Raw genomic sequence first — 21,946 nt, 5'->3', positions numbered from 1 at the left:
TTGTATGCATTGTTGAAGAGGGGAAAAACAAGGTCTGTGCTGTGTACCATTAAAGCAGTGTTTTGTTGCCCTGTTATTTGTGGTGCTGCGAAGCCATCAGTTGGGGAGGGGCAGCAGGAAGGTTGTAGTGTTCACTGGGAATGCAAAAAAGGTTTTAGCTAAAGCGCATGTGCGTCAAGTTTGTGAGAGGTATTTTTTTTTAATCATCTAGGCTTTTTATGGATGTTTATAGCTGTTAATAAAGAGGTTTTCTTTATTGTAGGTCTCCCGATGCTGGTTAGTGTAGCAACGTTGAGATGGTCTTTGTGTAATTAAAAACTAAAAGGGTTGACAGCATATCTAATGCAAAGAGGATGCAGTGTCTCATTGTCTGAATCTCAGGTAAAATGGTCCTCTCTTTACCTGTCAGGAGTTAGATCTTCCTCCATCTCGGGTACCTTTTTCCTCATGGTCGTCTTTTTTTTCTGAGGACCACAAAACCAAGCTGGAATTAGTGACATTAATACATATATAGTTTTTAATATATATATTTTTTGAATGTGCTGAAGCAAAGTGAGGGCCAGAAAAGCAAATGTTTCAGTGTTTGAATGTGGCCCTTGTTACTGAAGGAACCCAAAGGAAAAAAATTGTATCCTGAGGAAGAAAGTCATGTCCCCATTTATAAAAGCACAGGAGAGGTTCCCATTTATAAATGCCTCATCAAGGTGTGGGAGAGCTGAAGCACCCTAGGCTGAGAAGCTGTGTCCACCTTAGAAATCTCATGCAGATCCTGCAGCAGGTGGTCTTGAACTGGACTCTGCATGAAGTAACCTGGTGGCTGTTGGTTCCTTCTAGAATATAGCTGCTCGGGGATCTTGTATACCTCACCTGCATCTGCCACCTCCCCTCTGACTGCTCAGAGCATCGTACTTCAAAGCAACCAGTCCTGCTCTTTGTAGTAGAGATTGCATGCAAAAGAATCCCAGGGTCACTTGCCCCAAAAGAAAACTCTACTCTACTTCCTTTTTGGAGCACAACTCTGTGGTTGAGTGGAAACCAACCCTTCTGAGTCTCTGGCTAGCCTCCTATCCACCAGATACCCTTTCTGCCTTTTCTTTCCTAATGCCTCAGGGAAGAAGCCTGAATAGGTCAGAAAAACATGACCTGCTTTTCTCTTGATATTTTCACCACACTTTCACGATGGGAAGATTTTGACTTGTGTGACTAGTTTCTTTAGGTACTGCAAAAAAAAAATGGAAAAAAAAAAATAAAAAAGATGTGAACAACTAATGCCAAGCCCCTCCATTTACAGCTCACAAGCCATAAATGTCGTTAGGGATAATTAATAGTGGAGAGGGCATCATTAATCCATGTTAGTGCCCACCACTGTTGTCCATACTTAAGTTCTGCAAAGCACTTCAGAATTAGTTCAGTGGAACTATTTACACAGTGACACTTATTCACCATGGGACTTCTTCAATACCTTGAATTTAGGCATGTGCTTAAATGCTTAGTTGATCAAGACAGCTTATTCTTTCCAAAAGTTTATGTTTGTTTTCCTGGGAATACAGTCACTTACTTTATTTTTTTAACAGTGAATACTTATGCAGAGCTCTACAGGTTCTGTTGTTGAGTAAAAAAATAAATAAAATAAATCCTATCCAATTAGCTAGAAAATGCTGTTTTTTCTCCAAGAATGGATCAGCAATATTCAGAAATACCTCAATTTTAAGTTTTTGGGGACAGTCACAATGTAAACAACCTATGGTTCAGTCACCTGCTAGTGATTACAATGCAACAAAGATAATCTAGATGAAAACATAAATTAAACCCAGAACTAGATAGATATGCTATCTGGGAAAAGGTGATGTTTTACAGCCTTGGATTAGAATAATGCAAACAACTCTGTTTCTGCAGAACTACACCTCAGGTTTCTTAACATAAATAGGCTTGGCAGCAAATAGTCATTAGAATGTGCTAGTGGGGTTTTCTTTTAAAGAAAAGGAATGTGAAGAACAAAGCATATGCCATGCTGTTTTAACAACTGAGAAAATATTGAGACTGTCAGCAGTTTTTCTGGTGTTCCTCCAGTTTTATCTCTTTAACCTTTTTTCCCAACAAGCTAGAAATTACATATCATGGGGTCTGACTGGGAAGAAAAGCTCATTTCTACCTATGTAAAGACACTAAGCATATGTTGAATTTATTGGCCAACTGGTATTGTCCTCAAGGCAGCTTCATCAATAAAATAACTCAAGAGCAAACCAAAAATGAACTATGCAGGGGAAAAATGTGTTTTCCTAATTAACATCAGCATTTATGGGAAATTTGGCAAACACTGAGATGCGATAAGGGGAAATATGAATTGTAGACAATGGCTTTCCTCCAAAATGTCTTACTGGGAACTACTTTTATTTAGAAAATGATAATGTTTAATGAATGTGAACACGCTCATAACTTATAAGGAAAATCTCCTTTCTATCTCCGAAATGTCAGTCTAGCTTCTGTTTAGCCGTCCATTTACTCAGATATTTTCTGCTTTGGTAAGTAACATGTAGTGAACCGCGTTAGTTATTAGTTGGCAGATGACAGGAGACTATCTTCTGTGCTCAGTGTGGTATCTTGTCTTACTGTGTGGACTCGTGAAAATGGTTTGAGCAGCTCAGAGGTTGCTACAAGCAAACACAGACCTGATTTGAGCGCAGATTCCAGTGTAGAGAGTCTCTGGCACCAGAAGGAAGAGGGTAGCCAAAATGTATTGAGGGAACTGTTCCATGTTGGAACTGCAAGATCTGTGTCACTCCTTTGGCTGTGATCATACAAATCCTGCTGCCGCTAGCTGTCTGCAGCTACTGCCACCAAGTACGTGGAAAAATAACAAGAGGAAAGTATTCCTGTGGTTTAAGGAAACGACAGTGTATAAGCAGCAGTATACGAAGTGTTTGAGTGGATTCCTTGGGTGATGTGTGATGCTCGGATGGGCGGCTGAGCAAGTGCAGATTTGCACCAGGGTTGAGAAGTCTCTTCTGGCAATGCCAAGATATAGAAAGCAGCTTCTGATACTGGTACTGAAAAAGTCCTTAGACAATGATGTTCCCACTGATTATTAAGCTCTTGCTATATGAGGGGCTCTGATCTGTAATCCCTGTTGGATTTAGCTACATCATCCATTACAGCCCCCACAGCTGGCTGAGAGCTCTGCATGCTAATCTCCACCAGCTACAGAAAATCTAACAGGGATTGTGAATCGCTGTCCACAAACCCCGCCTTGTCTCAATTCTGACCCAGCCTGCCTTCTGGCCTTCTTCACTATGGCCTTGCTCATATCCAGTCTTTTGACCGATGTCAATATTTTTGTCATAGCCATTGCTATAGTCTACCTCTTGTGGTTTTCTTTGCTTCTGCCTGGCTGCATTAAAAAGGGATAGCCAAAGCTGCATTGAGATGCTAGCAAGGCCTACTTCAGAAGCAACTTTTACACCCTTAAGATCCCCTGTCCCCTCTTTCTGTTTCTTCTGAATTCTGGCCATGCCTTTGTGTGTGGGGGTGTGGGGTGTTCACTTGCAATGGGTTGCTTTACCTACAGTTGGACCAGAAACAAATCCTTGGGGAAGCAGCGCAGGAAAAGCAGCACAATGGGCCTGATAAAAAGCACTCTGATAAGCACTCAGATGTAACTTCCAGGTCAGTAACTGCAGAGAACTGATCTGCCAGTTCTTATGTTGGGTAGAAAGCTAGTTTAAAGAAGCTAGGCCTGTGGTGGTTTGCTTGGCTGCAGATTCCCAAGAGAAACACCCTTGGCTGCTCAGCCTGTTGGGTACATGGCATCCATCTAGACTAAATGTTTGTAAAGCTGGTGGGTTGTCTCGAGCCACCCAAATCAGAAGCTTGGGCTGTCAGCAGAAAAGGGTGGACTCAGAACAACAGCATTTCACTCAAAAGTTTGTGCTGGCACAAGAATGCTACCAACTTTTTAGAAATCAAATACTTTGGAAAAAGCCAGCCCTTTCTCTTTCACTTCAGGTGCTTTATAACAGGCTCCTCTAGGCTGGGTGAGGACTTAAATTTGCTGACATCTCTTTGCTAGCCTTCCTAGACATCAGTGCCATATCCCTCACTAGGAAGCAATTTCCCTTCAAATCCTTCCACAGCCTGTTTTCACACAAGTGCTTACAATCCCGGCTTGCTGGTCCATGGCTGGGCAGATGACAAGCTGCCACTGTGCATAGTGAAGAAAAAGGCAATTTACAGCAAAGCTGAACAACGTTCCTTTGTTTCTGTTGTATCCTTATCCCCTCTCCTGTGACAGTCATCAGATCAGGAGCTATCTGGAGCAATCAGAATCCAGCACGGTGTGTCTCTTAACGAGGGCACTTGTGGTCTATACCAACGCTGGACCATAAGGACAAATAATAGTGGGGCAGTCTGTGGGATGAGATGCTTCCAACATGAATAGAGGCACAGGATATGTCCCTCAAATGATAGCAGTGTGGCTTGTTGCACATTGGGTGAGATCTAATTAGTTTAAATATTTACAGACCAGCCTAATGGTCTGGAGACCCATTTGTAATGTGAAAAGCAATTTGCCCTTCCACCCAAAATGATTCTTCCACAAAGGTGGCAAATGGGCTTTTTATCTCAGGGGCAGCGAGAGTAATTCTTGATTAGGGTTAAGTGTCAGCTTTTAGTACTAAGTGGTATTTGAAGGTTTGGGAGCCCAGTGATAAAGTTTAGCCTAGAAAGTACAGTGCGTGGAAATAAAGGAGTGGCCTACACATACACCTGGAGCTGTTAAATTTTGTTTATCTAAGACCTGAGACATCTGAACACTCACTGGGAGGGAGCAATTACCTTCCTAATGCTTTCCCTTCAGAGTCCAATTCTAAAATATCCTTGCTGAATTCCCCTCCAAAGGGACTTCCAAACAGGGTTTCAAATGCAAATTATTTCCTGTGGATCGGGCAGATTTTTACTTTTTTTTTTTTTTTTTTTTTTTTTTTTTAATATGGACTTGTCAGAGGTTTTTCTTAAGCTGTAAACTACTTATCTCAAGGTGTGCTTGAAAAGGCTGAGGACACATACCCTGTACACCCTGTACTATCTATCCTGTACCAGCCTTTGTGCAAAGGGCGGGGGGGGGGAGAAGTTTTACATTGTGCTGCAGATGTGTTCATGCCTACAATGAGAATCCAAACCCAGTGTTATTGCACATTGCATAGTTGGGGGGCAGATGTATGCGACCTAGGATGTGGTAACACATACCTTGAAAAACTAGAGGATTTCTTGCTGAATAAAAAATTAACAAGCTGCTTCCAAAGCTTTCCAGCTCATATTATTCTTGTTATATAGGCCACATTCTCATAAAGCATATCTGAAGTCTGTGTGCTCAGGTATGCACACACTGTATTGGTTTATGGACTGAGATAATTATACAAATACTAAACAGAAAAAGTCTTTGCCAATGCCAATTGGAATTTCAAAGTTTTGCTCAGGGAAAATGTGTTTTGACTAAAACTGGATATCTCCTTCCATTCCCCACCCCTAAAATAGAACTCTGTATTCGTGTCCAGAGAAGGGCTACAAAGCTGGTGAAGGGTCTGGAGGACAAACCTTATGAGGAACGACTGAGGGATCTGGGGTTGTTTAGCCTGGAGAAGAGGAGGCTGAGGGGAGACCTTATCACCCTCTACAACTACCTGAAAGGAGGTTTTAGAGAGGTGGGAGCTGACCTCTTCTCCCTGGTGACAAGTGATAGGACAAGAGGAAATGGGTTCAAGTTATGTCAGGGCAGGTTTAGATTGGATATTAGGAAGCATTTTTTCACTGAAAGGGTTATTAAACATTGGAATAGGCTGCCCAGAGAGGTGGTGGATTCACCATCCCTGGAGGTGTTTAAGAAAAGGGTAGATGAGGTGCTTAGGGACATGGTTTAGGAGTGGTGGTGTTTTTATCAGGGTAGGTTAATGGTTGGACTTGATGATCTTAAAGGTCCCTTCCAACCTCACTGATTCTATGATTGTTGTGGGGTGTGTGTGTGTGTTTTTTTTTTTTTTTTGTGTGTGTGTGTGTGGTTTTTTTTTTGTGTGTGTGTGTTTTTTTTTTTTGTGTGTGTGTGTTTTTTTTTTTGTGTGTGTGTGTTTGGTTTTTTTTTGTGTGTGTGTTTTTTTTTTTTTATTATTATCAGATAAAAACTTTAGGGAACTTGTATTACTTAATTAGTACCTCTTTCCCCTCTCCCCCCTCCTCCCCCCATTCTCTCAGGCTACTGGCACAACTTAGGAAAACAAAAGTTAAATGATCTCCCTTCACCCAAAATCATTCCAATGCTATATATTGAAGGGGGAAAAAACAACCAACCACTAACATAAAGCTTTATAATTCCAGTGTGACACTTTGAAGCAGTTCTTACCAGCTGATCTAAATGGATCTGCCCCTGACAGCTTTGGGATGATTGTTGGAATATTTTGTCTGTATATCCTAAGCCTCCCTATTTCTGAAACAGATTTAGCAATCCAGTTGGTATCAGTTTTCAGAATCACTCCAGTCTTGCATTATTAAATTGCCCTTGCACGTTTCTCAGGTGAAAGAGCATTTTTAAAGATAATTTGAGTAGAAGTATGGCAACAGCAAGTATTCGCACGCTAAAAGGATTATAGAAATGAAATACAACGTGAGATTAGGGCTGGGTGTTTGCCCTGAGGATTTTAAGTGGATCCGCTGATTGAATGGTAGGGTCTGTAAGCTTTGAGTTATTTTGCGCTGACTTTAAATGCTTGGGTAAAGAATTTGGGGAGCCATGAGCTGTGGAACTCTGCATACGGTAATGCTGTGAAACTAGATGTGAATATGATGTGTGCTGTGTTTCAGTGGATAACACACATTAAAAATATTGTATGTCTTTAACCTATTTTATATGCTTAAATAAACTTGGCTTAATTGCAAGTTCCCAAACCCTTCAATAGTAAGTAGTAACATAACTAATGTGTATCTGGCTGTATGAGATCTGTGTTAGAGATAAATGAGAGGTTACACCAAAATATTCAAAGTGAATTTTTTTGGTGTACAGTTTTGAAACACATTAACCAGTCCTGATTTAGGAAGGAAAACAGCCATCAGCTGGAAAACTTACTGGCACCCAGATCCATGCCTTCCTTGGAAGACTGTATTAATCTGAACCTATCACCTTAGAGAGGGATTGCTTGAATTTTCATGTTTGATTGGATCAGAGGATTTCAGAAGGGTGGTATCCCTCTTGAAAACCTGATCTTTCTTGTAATGATTTATCTCTGGAATAGTTTAACTTGTCCCAAGCAATATTTATAAAGGTTAAGGAATAATAATAGCCAAAGAAAAGGCCCTGAAAAAAGCCACAGGTGAATATTTTTTTTTTTTTCTTTTTTTAATGCCTCTGGCCTGAGAGTCAGTGAATGTTTAGGGTGGACGTTTTCATATTGGTATCTGTGAGACTAGGGTTTGCACTGAATACCACTGTATCTGGGCAGAAAACTAAGATTTACCCTGAATTCTCCCAACTTGCTGCTCTTACCTTTTCACTTTTTCTTCCTTTTTTCTGTTTGTCACTCTTCTCTCCATCCACAGCCAGTCTGAGATTCTCCAGTTTCTGTTGCATCAATTCATCAACCTATGCAGACAAACACAGTTGAATCAAAATCTTCTGCGACCACACTTCAGACAATTGTTCAGCTAAACAAGGGTTAAAGCAAAGAACAGATAGTAGAGACTCTGGAAGGAGGTAAGGTCTATGCCAGGGCCAATTCTTACAGCTGTAGAGAAATATACACAGGCAATGCACGTTATTAGTGTCCTCTTACTATTGTAAGCACACCTGCACTCTGATCTCTTCCTCCACTTCTTCCCGTTTCTCCTCTTTGATCAGCTCTGGGTCATGATCCTGGAGAAAATCCCATCCCTCATCTCTGTTCTGCCAAACGGCTGTTATCCAAAAGAAAGAAAAAAGGGGGGGAGAAAAAGTTACAGAAGCCATTGGTTTCTCCAGCTGCTTCTGGAGGCGAAAAATAGGTAGTTGTAGGCAGCCTTTATTAAATTATTATCTGTATGAAAGTAGCAGGCTCTATGGACCCTTACCAAGTTCAGAGCCCTGTTGAGCTGGATTTGTAAATCTTGAGGTTAACTTCTTTTCTTTGCCTCAGGCTATAAATTGGTATCAGATTTCAGGAGGATAATGGGACATCAAGGTTTTCTTTTTCTGGCTGTAAAGCTGAATGCCTGGAGTGGTGCTCACCATCGTGAGCAGGTAGTACAGTATTGGCCAAACCATTCTGTGCCTATGTTGGCCTTCTTTTTCTCTCCGCTTTAACAGCATCTTGCTTAAATCTTTACTGTGAAGAAGTCAAAGATGACTCCTGTCCTTAGGAACATGTTCTCTATGCATGTCTCGGCTGGCATAACGAAGGCTTGGGGACCAAAGGAAAGTGTTTAATTTAAACCAGGAAGTTTCCTTGTTCTGTCCTGCTCAGTTATCTAATGCTAAGTTAGAGCTGCTGTAACCTTGTGAGTTAGTTAGCCTTTGTAGTAATTAGAATGAGGCTGAAATATGGCCCAGGAGCACTGGAACAGGCATAAAAGCCTGCACTGAGCACGTGGAAACGGGACTGAGAGGACAGTGAGTCTGACAGCAATAACCTGCATCCAACCCACAAGTGACATACGGCCACAAAGAGTTTTAACTCTATCTGGGGAGTTTTAAGCTTGATGCAGTAATTGAGAAGCAGTCAAAGTCTTTTCCAAAAAAAGACAAGGCCCACCTGATACAGCTTCTTTATTTCTTAGTGTTGTGCAAAGGATAAGTAATAAGGAGACACAACTCCAGGAACAAAGCAAGCTTGTGCAAACATTAAACGAACAAACAAAGCAAAACCCAAACAACCACAAAAAAACAAAACAAAACAACCGCCCCTTCTCCCCCCCCCCCCCCCAAAAAAAACAACCAAAGCCCCTCCTCCCCCCCCCCCCCCCCCCCAACAAACCACCCTGTTTATGATAAAGTAGCTAATGATCCTGAGGTGCATTTGTTTGTTTTTTGTTGAGGCAAACTGCAATTTGCTCTTTAGAAATAAAACTAAATGAAATCTGGCAAGTTCAGTGTGTATCTGAATTCTCCACTATTAGCAAAAGCTATCTTTTTTTAATGGAAACACCTCTCTTCTTTCTACATTTTTTTGAGCTACTTTGAAGGAAGACCATTCATATCTTGCATTTCCTTGCATTTCAAGCCGCGATAGTACCTTTATAAATGGCAGCTAATCTCCAGCAGCATGTGCTAATTCAATTTCGAGATGATTTAAAGTGACAGCTTTCCACTTAAAGACATAGGCTCCTGTATGAATCTGTTTTGTACAGGGTACTCTTTCCTGTACCCACTGCCATTTCTAAGGCACTATAAATTCAGGAAGATTTTCACAGTACCCACAGGACATCATTCAAGTTCTAGTCCAGTTAATATAACCGGCTACTATTTCCATCCCCTACGAATTTTCAGAGTCCAATTACGTGCAGAGTGTTTGTGGCTTTACACATAGGGAATAGTTTTTGCAGCTGAGTAGTCTTAATTTCATAACTGAAAATAGTAGCGATGGAGAAGGACAGTGGATTTTTTGGTAATGAGGAAAGAAACTCAAAGGTATAGACGTTAACTTCTTTAAATTACTTGCAGGTCATCAAATGGCATGACAGATGTCATGTAATATTTCAAGAGGGAAAGCTGATTTGCCCTAGTTAAAAGGTACCTCCTCCAGGGTTACCAGCCTGGTATTTCAGCCCTGGAGAAAGGGGATGTTACCATGGGAGTTATGTGAATTTTTAAATGCTTTCCTGACTGGGTCAACAGGTTGTGAGTGCTATGTTTTCACAGCAGTACCAGGTTTTAGATATTTATCTTTTCATAGAGGGATCCATAGATTTTTATTCAGTTTTCATAATTGTTTATTGTCATTTTCTAAATTGATTAGTGGTTAATATCCACTGCAGGCAAACCAGTGACAGTCCCCACAGATTAGGCAGCTGCCTCTGATATTACCTGGCAACGAATTTTCCGAGTGCTATATTAGCCACTAGGTTAGAGGTCCGTAATTTTAGAAAAGAGATCAATAACTCATAGGTGTTAGGTGTTATGTTGTTCTTTTATAGATCAACAAAACGTTTCAAAGTTATTTTTAAAGTAAGGTCAGGAGGCTAGGGATGTTATGTTTTCACTGGCTGGTCAAAAGAGCCTGGTGTTTTGTTACAGACAGGGTCATCCAGCTATGGGAGATATTTCTGTGTGTGTGTACACGCCGTGCAATTTATATCACCTCTTCTAAAATAGCGCATGCTTATCTTTGGATTATTTTATATGCATACCTCTCTAGCTCAGGACTCAAAAGACAGCCCAGTCCACTAATGCAACTGCTAACATCACCATCTCAGCAGTATTAGTTTTCACTCTGCCAACTAGTCGGTAATTCCAGTATCCCTGAATTTTAGAGAACAGCTTGTGACTAACAATTGAAATATATTTGTCTGAAGCATGAAGCTTTTCTTAAAATGTCTACTTTCAACCTCCTGGCAAAAAGACTTGAATCTTTTGATGCCTGGTTAAAAATACATAATGTCACCACAACTTAAAGTTTGCACCATGGGGTATTTGGGTTTAATTCAAATATCCCCTGCAACACCAAGGAAGTCAAATGCCGACTGTCCATCTGCATTATGGGGGAAATAGCACATTGCTGCCTTACAGCACAGGGTACTGCTAAAATAATACTCGGGAAGATGGAGGCAATGATTCAGACTGCTTACATTTGCTCCACATAAGCTCTCGCTATTCCAGTGTAAAAGATGTCACACAGAAACTGGCTGCTTCCAACAACAGTACATAAAAAGTAACTGTTTTAGACAGAGCTTGGTAAATGTAGTTTAGCAACTAGCAAAACTGCCAAATACAGTTTTAGGAGAATAAAAGTCCTAATGAATTCCAGTGAAGTTTAGGTAGCAGTTCTCAGTTTATGGGGGGTGGGATGGGGAGTGGGGAGGAGGAATTGGGGTGGAAAAACCTGCAATTGAAATGCTTCGATCTCTGTGAAAACTGATCTACATCTTTTTAAATATTTAGGTACCCTAAGAACAAAGCAACCAGTTCCAGGGGATGGGAAGACTTTCTTAATTATAAGTCTTGAGGGGGATGTGCGTGTGACAAAACAAAAATGTTTGTTGTTTGGTCAGCTATCATTTAAGTAAACTTCAAACATGCTCATAAGGGTTTTTAAATTATTCCATTGCAGGCATCTGATACAAACCTTTCCTAATCAAGCTCCCTTCTTCAATGATGTTTTCAAGATTTACACACTAATAAATTTGAATTTCTGTGCGAATTGGGATAGTAACTGAGCTATTTGTATGTAAGAATAGAAAAAAGTTCCCAGTGTAGAAAGACCAAACTCAAACCTCTTTATTTCTAAACAATTCTGCTACTGAAATGAAAGCAGGCTAAAATTAAAAATACAAGAAACTGCTTACACAGTTTTGGTCAGAAATTGTTCTAGACTTGATTCTGGAGGCTTTGAGAAAAGGAACTTTATCCATGGCCAGATTAAAAGTAAAATTACTCTGAACAACCACCAGGTAGTATTGTGATAAAGGGTGTCCTCAATAACAAGTACTAAGTGCTTATGAAGGAGGTAGGGGACTGTGCTGCCCAGAGGAATTAACAGCTGTTTACTAAAAATAAATATGGTATCAAATAGACTTGGTTCACTAGGAGAAAAAACCCCAAACACCTGAAGTTTAACTGAACAGCTATAGACTCTTACTGTGCATAAGACAGAACTGCAGCTATTCTTTGAAGCTTGCAAGAGAGCTCTTCCCTCTCTAAGGGTTCCTGGTTGTGCTCTATGCAGAAAATGGTTCCTTCTTATATGCCTTTAGAGCTGTGGGAAGAGATGTCAGCTCTGGCAGGATAGGCTGGAGATGAGCATCGGTGTTTAACTCTGAATGCCAGGCTGGAGTCTTTTATCTACCACAAAAGGATGCTGCTCGTCAGTTCCTGACCTACCCGAGCACATTATTGCAGTGTACCTGCAAGTGCTGCCAGTACATAACGGGAAGATGGAGGTACTCGCACTGACGGGCTTTAGTCATCCAATTTAGGTGCCTGAATAGGGACATAGGCTATACAGACAGTTAACAGGCTGCTGAGTTGCCCTTGGGAGACATTGTGAGAGATACAGGATCACAACACCCCCAGTTCAGCACTCATCTTCATGTAAGAAGTTAGCATGAGTAACCCCAAAAAGTTACATACTTGCAGAGCTCAGAGCAGGTATCTTGTTAGGAACAGCAGTACTGGTGTTTAGTTAGATACAGCTTGGGTGACAAACACATCCCCCATCCTCTCATAAACTCCCTGACTTGTTATTACTTGAGATAGCTGTGAAATTTGGGAGTCTCTATTCCTATCAAACTAACCTATTGACCTCTCCGGTGTTTTTATTCCTAACACTCGCTGGATGGGTACACTGGTCTTGCTATTGCTGGCTTGGAGTTGCCAGGTCCCGTTTTGTCCTGAGTGCATAGAAAAGCACAAGTAATGTTCTTGGCCAGTTAAGGAAAGAAGCATAGATAAATTTGATCCTTATCTAAAACCCCTGCTTACTTCAGTGGGGTTCTGATGTAGTATTCGAAAGTCTGGGACTAAAGAGCTTCTCTCTAGCCCTAAAGCTGCTTTATGATTTTAACAATTAGAATTTTCTTACATATTAAAGTCAGGCAAAACTCTGCTGAGTCCTTTCTCTCTGGCCAACCCAAATCAGGCAGAAAACTTGATGCCAGTAATTTGTCAGCAAGGAGAGAATAATGGAGATTGTTCATATGAGGAATTTTAGCAAGCCACTAACTCTGTAGAGTGGAGAGCAGAAAAGATATTTTTAATAATTGTTTGAGAATAGAATGTGCACTAAATAAAGCAAAAATAACCCCTGGAAGCTTTGATCAGGCACACTTTTGCAATGGAGACTTCAATTTGGCTTGTCTGACCTTTGGAGTCCTACTGTGCTGTTTGTTTGTAGTTCATGAAACAGGTGCTCCTTTCCATTTTAGACAAGTAGGTGACTTCCATGCTCACCTCCAGGCTCAGTACAGTGATTGCTAACTCGCTTGCGTATCTAGGGAGCACACTGAAGACAAGTGTTTAGGAGATAGACAAAGGCATCAAGCGTAGAGGAGAGGGTAGAAGAGAGATGGAAAAGAGTAAGGTGTCCTTTTATGAAAACCATTTTTTTTTAAACTTGAAAAATCCCTACTTTTGGATGCTTTCTCAAAGTGAAAAAACAGCCGGTCTCCTAGCTATAAGTTTGAGTTGCGTTTTTTAAGTTGCACACACTCTGACTGAAGCAAGTATATTCATGGTCCAGCAGCATTTCTCGTGCCCCTGCTTGAAAAGATGATTCTTTTATTAAAACACGTAATCAAAAATAATTTCATTAGCTGTAGACTGCAGGTGAATGAACTCATGGACACTTGGATGAAATCATGAATTGAGAGGAAGACGGGATAAAGAGTTACAGGAACATGAAAAAAATGATGCTGATATACAGTATAGTGCTTTTGAATTATCTGCTATTCAGATGTCATTTTGTTGCCCTCAAAAAATCCAAGGAAGCCTCTGCATGTACATCAAAGCACTTTGGTTCTAGTTTGGCCACTTTCACTCATATAAAAATGTACCTTTCTGTATGATTAGCTCGATGATTTTGAGAGACTCCTAAGACTTGAAGGTACTGAGAGACTTCATTCCTAAATACCATTTTACCCAATGTCCTCATTTCTGTAATGTTCCATAGTTTGGGCAGCTGCCCACCCTGACCTTATAGAAATGGCATTCAGGTTAAACTGAATTAGAAGAACATTCCAACTGTGATTGTTATCTTTTTCTACTGACCTTTGTATTGACTGTTTCCTTCCTCCATTATTGAAAGGAAATTACTGGGAGCCATTTTCCAGCCTTCCTCCTCTTCCTATATTGGGGAGGGGAGTGTGTGAAAAGAAAAATCAGAATATTAATATGTAGAAACTTTGCAAGCATGTAAGTGTCATAATTTTCATTGGATTTTTAAAGATTTGTTTTAATTTGAGGAATAAGACAGCATTGTTTCAAGAAGTAAAATCTTCCTAGCAGGCTATGAGGAAGTTTTACCTCTTTGAGTGAAGAGAGGGTGTCAGTTCATCAGTTGAACTACTGAGGTTACAAGAATTAAACTTAGGCTTGTTCAAACACGTAATATAGGTAGGAGACTTGCAACACGTAAATGAAATTACTTGCTATTTTTTCAGTTACTCTTAGTCTATGGTATGATCCCCCACCCCCAAAAGGAATTCCCAATATTGAAACCTCATTTTAATTTGTAATCAGAAAGAAAATAGTGATCTTCGTGTATCTTGCATAATAAAATATTTTGTTTCAACTTTATCAAGACACTGACATTTTCCTGGGTAAAGTAAATGACATTGACATGTTCCTGAAATAGTTTAATCTCATTGAACCAGTATTTCTGATGGAAAAATTTGTCAGAAAATGATGAAAGTTTCTTCATGTTGTATCAGTCACAAGTCCTCAAAATATTAGTAAGGTAATAGTTACTAGTGAGAAATTAGATCCCTGTTTGGGGAGGAGGTGAATATGCATTTATGTGAGATGGCACAAGTTGTATAAGGCTTTGCTAACCAAAGTGTAGTCTGTAAGCCACTGGTTATCAGTAAGATATAAAGTGCAGCTCCTGGAATAACTTAAAATAAAACAAACCCCCTAAATATGCCTCTGTAATTAGGTGCCGTTGCATACCTGCTATCAGCAGATACAGTTTTGGCCAGGTCATGTGAATTACTGGGTATCTATTTTTAATTAAAGTGTTATTACAGTAATTAAAGTTTGGTCCCAGAAGGACATGCGAAACCTAAACACATTTATCACTTCTACCCTATGCTCTATAGATATATTTGAAAGATTCAGGAGTTTCTTCATGAAACATCAAGAACCTTTTTGGTAAAGCATAATGAAGTGTTTGAGAAGTCCAATTCCCAGTTACTCTAATGTATTCTCAATTTTTGCAGGGTGTGGCATTTTGAGATTCATCCTTAGATCTCTTGCAGTAGGCAGAATACATTCCTTTTAACGTTCTCCCATGACATTTTATAGACAATTATTAAATCATTATGCTCTAAGAGGAAATACTGATAATTGCCAACTGTTTAAAAACATAGGCACCCCCCCCTACCTCAGAACAGCCTAAAAATGGGTTATTCATTTTTAGCTTCTTAATAGCATAGGACAGATTAATGTTTCTTTTATTGTTACAAATAAGCCAATAAATCATTTTAATTACTAACTTCCATGATTTTTATACACTGATGTAAATAATATTGTTGTGTCAGTTTCATTGATTTTAATCAAAACCACTGTCTAAAGAGCAGTTGCAGAATGCTGTTCTGTATTCCCTCTTGCCTCTATTAACAATGTAAAAGTCAATGTAATATAAAGAATTTCTTTTCCTTTGAAGTCAGTTGACGTATTTTTTCTCTGTTCAGTTGATTGATTCCATGCTTGTTCTGTGTCAAGTGTGCTAAGACATCTTGAACCAACAATATATGTTTCAACCTAAGCAGAGATATGGAAATAACACTTTGAATATATTTCTGAAGCTTTCCAAAGCCTAGCCCACACTAGGTGATTCTCATTCCGCAGCAGGGAAAATCTTGAATTGCCTCCATTGTGTGCTTTTGCTATGGAGGTTTTGCTAATGGGTTTCACTAAGGACAAAATGCTTCTCACTGTTAAGCGCTTCTGGGTGAAATCTAGGGATGCACAGCCTCGCTCACGTTGGGTAAGCGAGGCAGGTTGCAGCATGTTGCTGGGTGAAGCAGTCCAGACTGGTCTAACGTGTTCTGCTATTGAAAAGAGGGATCATACAGTGCTAAAGGTTTTTGTGTGTTTGTTTTGTTTGTTTTTTGTGTTTTTTTTTTTTTTTTCTTTTAGGTGCCCAATGGGAAATCAAATCAGCACCTTACAGAGAAAAGAAAACAAAGTTACTTTGATACAAAATATGCCTTTTTAAAGATGGCTATCAGGCTTTTCAGAAATATTTAAATTTCCTTCTGGGATCAGACTTGTTTTCTTTAAGAGCTGAAGTTAGGAGCAGGGCTCTTTTTTTTTCTGCCTGCATCACTATGACTTATAGCCTATACTTATTTTAATAAGAGTCCTGCTGTTAGAACTTTTCCAAATACTTCTCAACTGGTCTTAGATACTATTTTTTTCCCCTGTCAGTATTATAACCTTGGAGAGAATGTTCCCTTTGTTCTTTCTCAATGAACCATACCGAACCTGATATAATGGCTCAGAATTTTATTTGACAGGACTTGTGATGGCTGAAGAGAGGAGAACGACATGAAGTCATAAAGCCCCAGAGCTCTATACTGTTATTTCACCCCATTTCAAAACAACCTTGCAGAGGCTGTAAGGGGATTGAGATTAATTTTTGGTATTGTTGGTTCTTATCTAGTGAAATGTGCAAACCCAACAAGGAATCAAATTTATCCTGTGAAAGTCAGTTTTTTAAGCAGATAGGTGAGTTGCCATCCAGTTTCAGGGTTGAGTTTGGCATTTTTAGCACGGTTAGCATCTTAGTTTGACTCACCCTGAAATGTCTGGGACAGCCTTTTCCATTGCCTGTGTGAGACCAGAGGCATCACAGGGCTTTATTCTGGGCCAGCTGAGTTGGGAAGGAGGGAGGACAGGACAAGGGCAAAGCCATTAGAGGACACCCTTGTGAATGCGCCCCAAAGGAACTGGGCTGTCTGAGATGCTACAGGGTTCTATAACTGGGAATGACAACGGTCTTTAAAGTCTCTGATTTCAAAAGCTTTTCTAAGCTATTGCCTTTGTACATGTACTTTATCTGATCTTTCCCATAGAGTTCTTCAGCTCATGTGCTGATTTAAGGGCTCACACCCTGAAGTGGTGCCACAGAGTTGAACTCAGCACTAATACAAGTCACTGGAAGCCTTATCAACAACAAACAACTTGGTGTCAGTATTATTTGGCTTAGGTCTGCAAGCATTACGCTCCTCTTTCTCCTCTGTCGCTCCCCCAGGTTGGCTCTGCTCTGCCACTAAGATACAATCAAATGGTACCAGTAATCACCTTCCACTGCTTGCAGTATGATGCCTTCACTAATGCTGTGATAGTGCACCCTCTGACAGTGTCACCCTGATGGCAAATGACTGTCTGAAGTCATGTGTGACCAGAACTTAAAAAATTTGCTGTTTGCACAGGAGCAGCCACTACTCTTCAGAGTTGGCAACATAAGATCAGGCTTAAAGAGCTTGGAAAACACATTTATGTATGCTGCTCCTTCAGCCTGCTGTGCATCTTGATTTACAAAGGGAAAAAAACCTAACCCACCCGAAAACACTTAACTTTGTTTCATATGACCCAAATAGTGTTTTTATCTGGCAAAGATGCTATCTAAGTTATAAGTTAACACTTAGATATCTATCTCCAAACTAGAAAGACTGATGCTTCCTAAGTTCATGTAGTTTAGGTTCCCCACTAGCTGTTACAAGAGCTTTGGCCAGGTTGATGGATGTTTTCCAAGAAAAGCATCTTTTTTGCTATATGGCTGTTCTAGGGTTAGGAATTAAAATTAATTTCTGTAAAACTTGCAGTGAGGAGTAAGCTTTGCCCCAGAAAACTCACCCTTCTCCTCCACATACTTGGTGAGAGATTAATGACCCTTATTAAAAAAAAAAAAAATATTGTTTCAACTTTGTTTATACTATAAAGTAAATGAGAAACAAAAGCTGCTGCTTCAGCAAAAGCCTGCAATTTTTGTTGCATAGCTTGCTTTTAAAGATGCCCTTTGGTCACTGCACTGTTTCACAGGTGTTTTCCTCAATGAAGTGACTCCTAAAATAATTTGTAAGCATACCTTCTGCAAAACCAAACCTTACTATATCTAAGATTTCAGGGAATATATCATACACCAAGTGGTGTCCGCTGTGACTTGAAGCGAAAAAGAGTTCATACTATAAGAATGTGGACTGAAAATGCTCGACTGCTATTTATAGGCTTACAAAATATTGGCTTGCAGTACAAGACGCAGCTGGCCTATACTGAACTGTACTTGTAAGTTATTTTGAAATACATGCAAGCTCTGCTGCAGGTATCTGACTGAGACTAAGGTTCTCATTTCCTAGTTCTTGTGTGAAGGGATGGCAGTAACTAACCTCTCTGCACCCAATACTAAAAGGGGAAATGCTTGGTTAGATAGCTGGGCACCATTTTGTTATCTGCACAAAAAAAAACCAAAGGCAACAGCGCTTTGAAAAGTGCATGCACTCTGTCTTGGCAACAATGTCAAAGCCATAAAGTGTATTTTTCCACTCATCTACGTCTCTGGCAGCCTGCACCTACATCAACTCTTCCCACTGAGCTGAGTCATGGCCATGCAAATGGTCATTCCTAAAATATGAGAGGTAAAATTCAGTTCTCCAGGATCCTCAAGATAATTGAAAGGCTGAGAGGGACCAGCCCCAGCCAGTTCTTCTGTCTTCTGAACCCAAGCCTGAAGCTTTGGTGACCAGTCTAATGTAAATTAATAGCCTCTGCCCGCACATGGCTGAATAGGCTGGACTTCAGCTCTGTTTTCGTAAATTAACCGTTTCTACTGCAGGAACGCTTACTTTCTTTCCACTTTTCTGTGGTTTTTTTCCTTTGATTTTTTCCTTCCCTTCTTCTTTTCCTTTTTTCTCCTTTTGGGCTTTTTTGTGCAAAGCCATCTCTTTTTTGGCATCCAGTTCTGCAGCAACCTGAAAGAGATGGAAAGGAATGTGAAGAAATGGTCAAACATTTCCATGTGCAAGGTGTGTTAGATATATGCTGTAAGAGTTATGAACCAGTGTGCATTTTTCCTCCCTCGCTTTCAGCTTTCCAATATTGGGGATACACAATATCCAATGCCCATTGCTTGGTAGCCCTCTATGAATTCCAGAGTGGCTGACCATTACAGAGGAGTCCTTTTAATTTATGCTGAGGGCACTCCCACCCGCAAACTTTAACATAGGTGCTGACTATTCCAATATATCATTGGAAAAGAGGTGATTTCTGTCCCGAGCTGCTAGGGCTTTTATGAAGCAAGACCAATTCCTGAAACCATGTAGATGCACAATACCCTAATGAGATACAACTTAAAGTTCCCTCTGGACTTGCACTGGGATTATGAATTTGTCCTAGTGTTTCTAAGGCAGATTGATTTTATAGAGATGGGTTTTTGAGAGAATGCCCTGAGGCATGTCTAATTTCAATATGTGGCTAAAGGCTGAAACTGTTCTAGTGGGTGAGAGAGATTCAATAGAGATATTGTGACAAACTCTGACAGATATACATGGATTGCCCAGCATCTTTACCCCTGCAAGCCAGTAGCAGCTGATAACTGGGTGCAGCTACATCAATTTCCATAACTTTAGTTCCTGGCCATTTATTATGTGAAAAAGGCGGAGGGTGAAACTTGCTGCTTCTACCATTCTCTTGTTCCAAGGCACATTTCATTGTATTCTTTCATAAGATCATCTACTGATGAGTGTAAATCAGAAAATCTGTGGCCACTAAAGTTTATTAATGGACCATTAATATTGGCAGTACCACGAAAGACTAGAAAATAAAAAAATCCCAATTGTAAGACATATTTCCTATAACAGGAAAAATATTTGTTTCCTAAAGAATGCTTTTTAATGCACTGAAGACTGGACAGTGGAAGGGGAATGATGACGAGGGCTATACTTCGCAGCCAGTGAGATTTCATTAGTAGATATCCCCAAGCATTTCAGTATCTTGCATTTAATTAAATATGGTAATTTAAACCCCAACCACCATTCAGTCATATCTTGCAGTGATAAGCAGTGAAGCATTGCATTCCCTGGGATAGATTAACAGATTGACTAGAGTTCAAAATAGGTTTTTAGTGTCCCAGCAGGCCTGTTGTATCCAAAACCAACGGAGCTACTCAAAGTGTATCCTTTACTGTAGCACTAGTACCCTGCCAGAAATCCAACCTTGTCGCCTCTACTTCCACCCTCTGCTCTGACTGCCTACCAAAGGGTAACCATAACCATTTCCAGCATCTCAGGGGTGGGTTTATGCAGCAGGACACCTGTAAGTACACATGCAATTGACAAAAAGGTTTTAAGCAGTGTCTTTGAGTTCTGCTGGTGATATTTTAAGTATATCCAGACTCTGCCTGGAATTATTTACTTTCATGTTTTTGTACAGATGAATGATACTGAAAGGGGTTATACAGAGTTCTGTTCTATTCTGCTATAATGGGACTGAATTGCTGAATTGTCCTTATCCTGCTGCCTTGCTTTCATCAATTTTGTAAGGTGGCAAGAAAAAATATTTGTGTTTACTATTTTCAGAACTGCAGTATGAGCTATGGTGCTAAGTCGTGAAGTAACAGCTTAGATAAGGAACAGAGAAAAACGGTGCTTGCAGTTAGCACTAAGTGAAATGTACAGTAACACAAGAAGCCAAGTGTAGAAACATGCACAGTGACTGCCGGCAGAGGTTGTGTACTTCCACATAAAACCTGTACAGCCTCTCTCCTGGATGCCTTCGCAACATACATGTAGTCTGAGATGCCAAGTAGTTGGGGTGAAATGCTCCAAAACCACGCAGCTGGCAATGATGTCAGCATGTGGAGCCTGACTTTTCTGAAGTGGCTCTCTGCTTCCCAAAAGAGAATGACAGAGCAAATATATTATTTCCTTTTCCATGTCAGATACACCTTCTCTTTTCATGCAGCTTCTCCAGCTCTGCCTTCACCTCTGCTCTAAGCAGCTCCATAATTGCAGAGGACTGGGAGCCGAGGTGAAGCTGGCCATGTATCTAACCATGAATGGTTTGTACTCTTCTAATACAGAACAATTTCCCCTCCAGCTACAAGAAGATGCCTGAAGAATCTGACAAAAGAAGAGGAAAGAAAGGGAAGGGCAAGCAAAGGTTAGTTTGAGATACTAAGCAATTCACCCGCATTATAATACAGGTTTTTTTCCCCTGAAGAAAACTTCATAGTGGAAATAAAAGCAGATGTCTTCCTTAATTATTTTAGACTGCCCTTTTCTTTTCTAGGTTGCCTCTTTTTTAAATGATTCTGAAAACACTTAGAAAACTCTTAATATTGGGGAAGAGAATGTGCATCAGTAAAAAGAGATGAATTTTAGTCTCCTTTTTTTCTAGTCTTGCTGTAGGGCCCCTGTTGTGCTAGTGCTGACTCGTCTCCAGTAACACTTTCTTCCGAGGCTGAAAAGATATTTTCCTCTAAACTGATACACTACAAAAGTCAACTTGATTTTTATTTTTTTCTGTTCTACATCAGTTCAAGTGTGTTTCCAAACTCTTGCAGTGCAAATCTCCTTTTTTTGGGAAAGAGAGGGGCACTCAAACTTAGCGCAGCCTATGAATGGAAATGCCTGATGTTGGTTAATGAGCCAAGTATATATGAGCCTCAGCTGCCATTCATGTCCTATGTTCCTCAGCCATAGAAAGCCTGGTGTTGGCTCAGGCAAGCTGACACTTGACATGAATGTTCTTCCTCAAGAATAAGCCCTTCCCTCATCCCTTGAAAGAAGACCTTGCTTGAACTTTTTGTATTTATTAGTGTTTTGGACATAAATGAAATGTAGGAATAGAGTGAGTTTGGGAATTCTGGATCTCCAGCTGCAGCGAGTGAGAGACAGCCTCAGAGCCTTGTAAATCTGGCTCTAAAACCATTTTTAACAGAAACACTTTATATGCACCTAGCCTAGTGTTCTTGGAGAAAAATGTGCTCTGTTTGAGTATTAATTCTACAGGAAGAAGCTATTTTGAAATCTAAGACCGAAAGAAAGGACTGTTTGAGAT

General features: G+C 40.1%; 1 protein-coding gene across 1 annotated transcript in view; it reads right to left on the bottom strand.

Annotated features, from left to right (window-relative positions):
* DRC11 (dynein regulatory complex subunit 11) overlaps nt 1-21,946 on the bottom strand; it is a gene marked incomplete at both ends in the record, with an annotated part of 107,989 nt that overhangs the window by 30,105 nt on the left and 55,938 nt on the right. Inside the window, 5 exons of the mRNA XM_082484009.1 lie at nt 403-464; nt 7,526-7,621; nt 7,826-7,932; nt 13,934-14,009; nt 18,733-18,858. Of these exons, the coding sequence (XP_082340135.1) occupies nt 403-464; nt 7,526-7,621; nt 7,826-7,932; nt 13,934-14,009; nt 18,733-18,858 (467 nt within the window). The remainder of the gene's footprint in view (nt 1-402; nt 465-7,525; nt 7,622-7,825; nt 7,933-13,933; nt 14,010-18,732; nt 18,859-21,946) is intronic.

This window comes from Vanellus vanellus (assembly GCF_965231255.1).
Source record: "Vanellus vanellus genome assembly, chromosome: 5".
Taxonomy (NCBI): Eukaryota; Metazoa; Chordata; class Aves; order Charadriiformes; family Charadriidae; genus Vanellus; species Vanellus vanellus.
The sequence above is the reverse complement of the archived record's forward strand: the minus strand, read 5'-3'. Positions and strand labels throughout refer to the sequence as shown.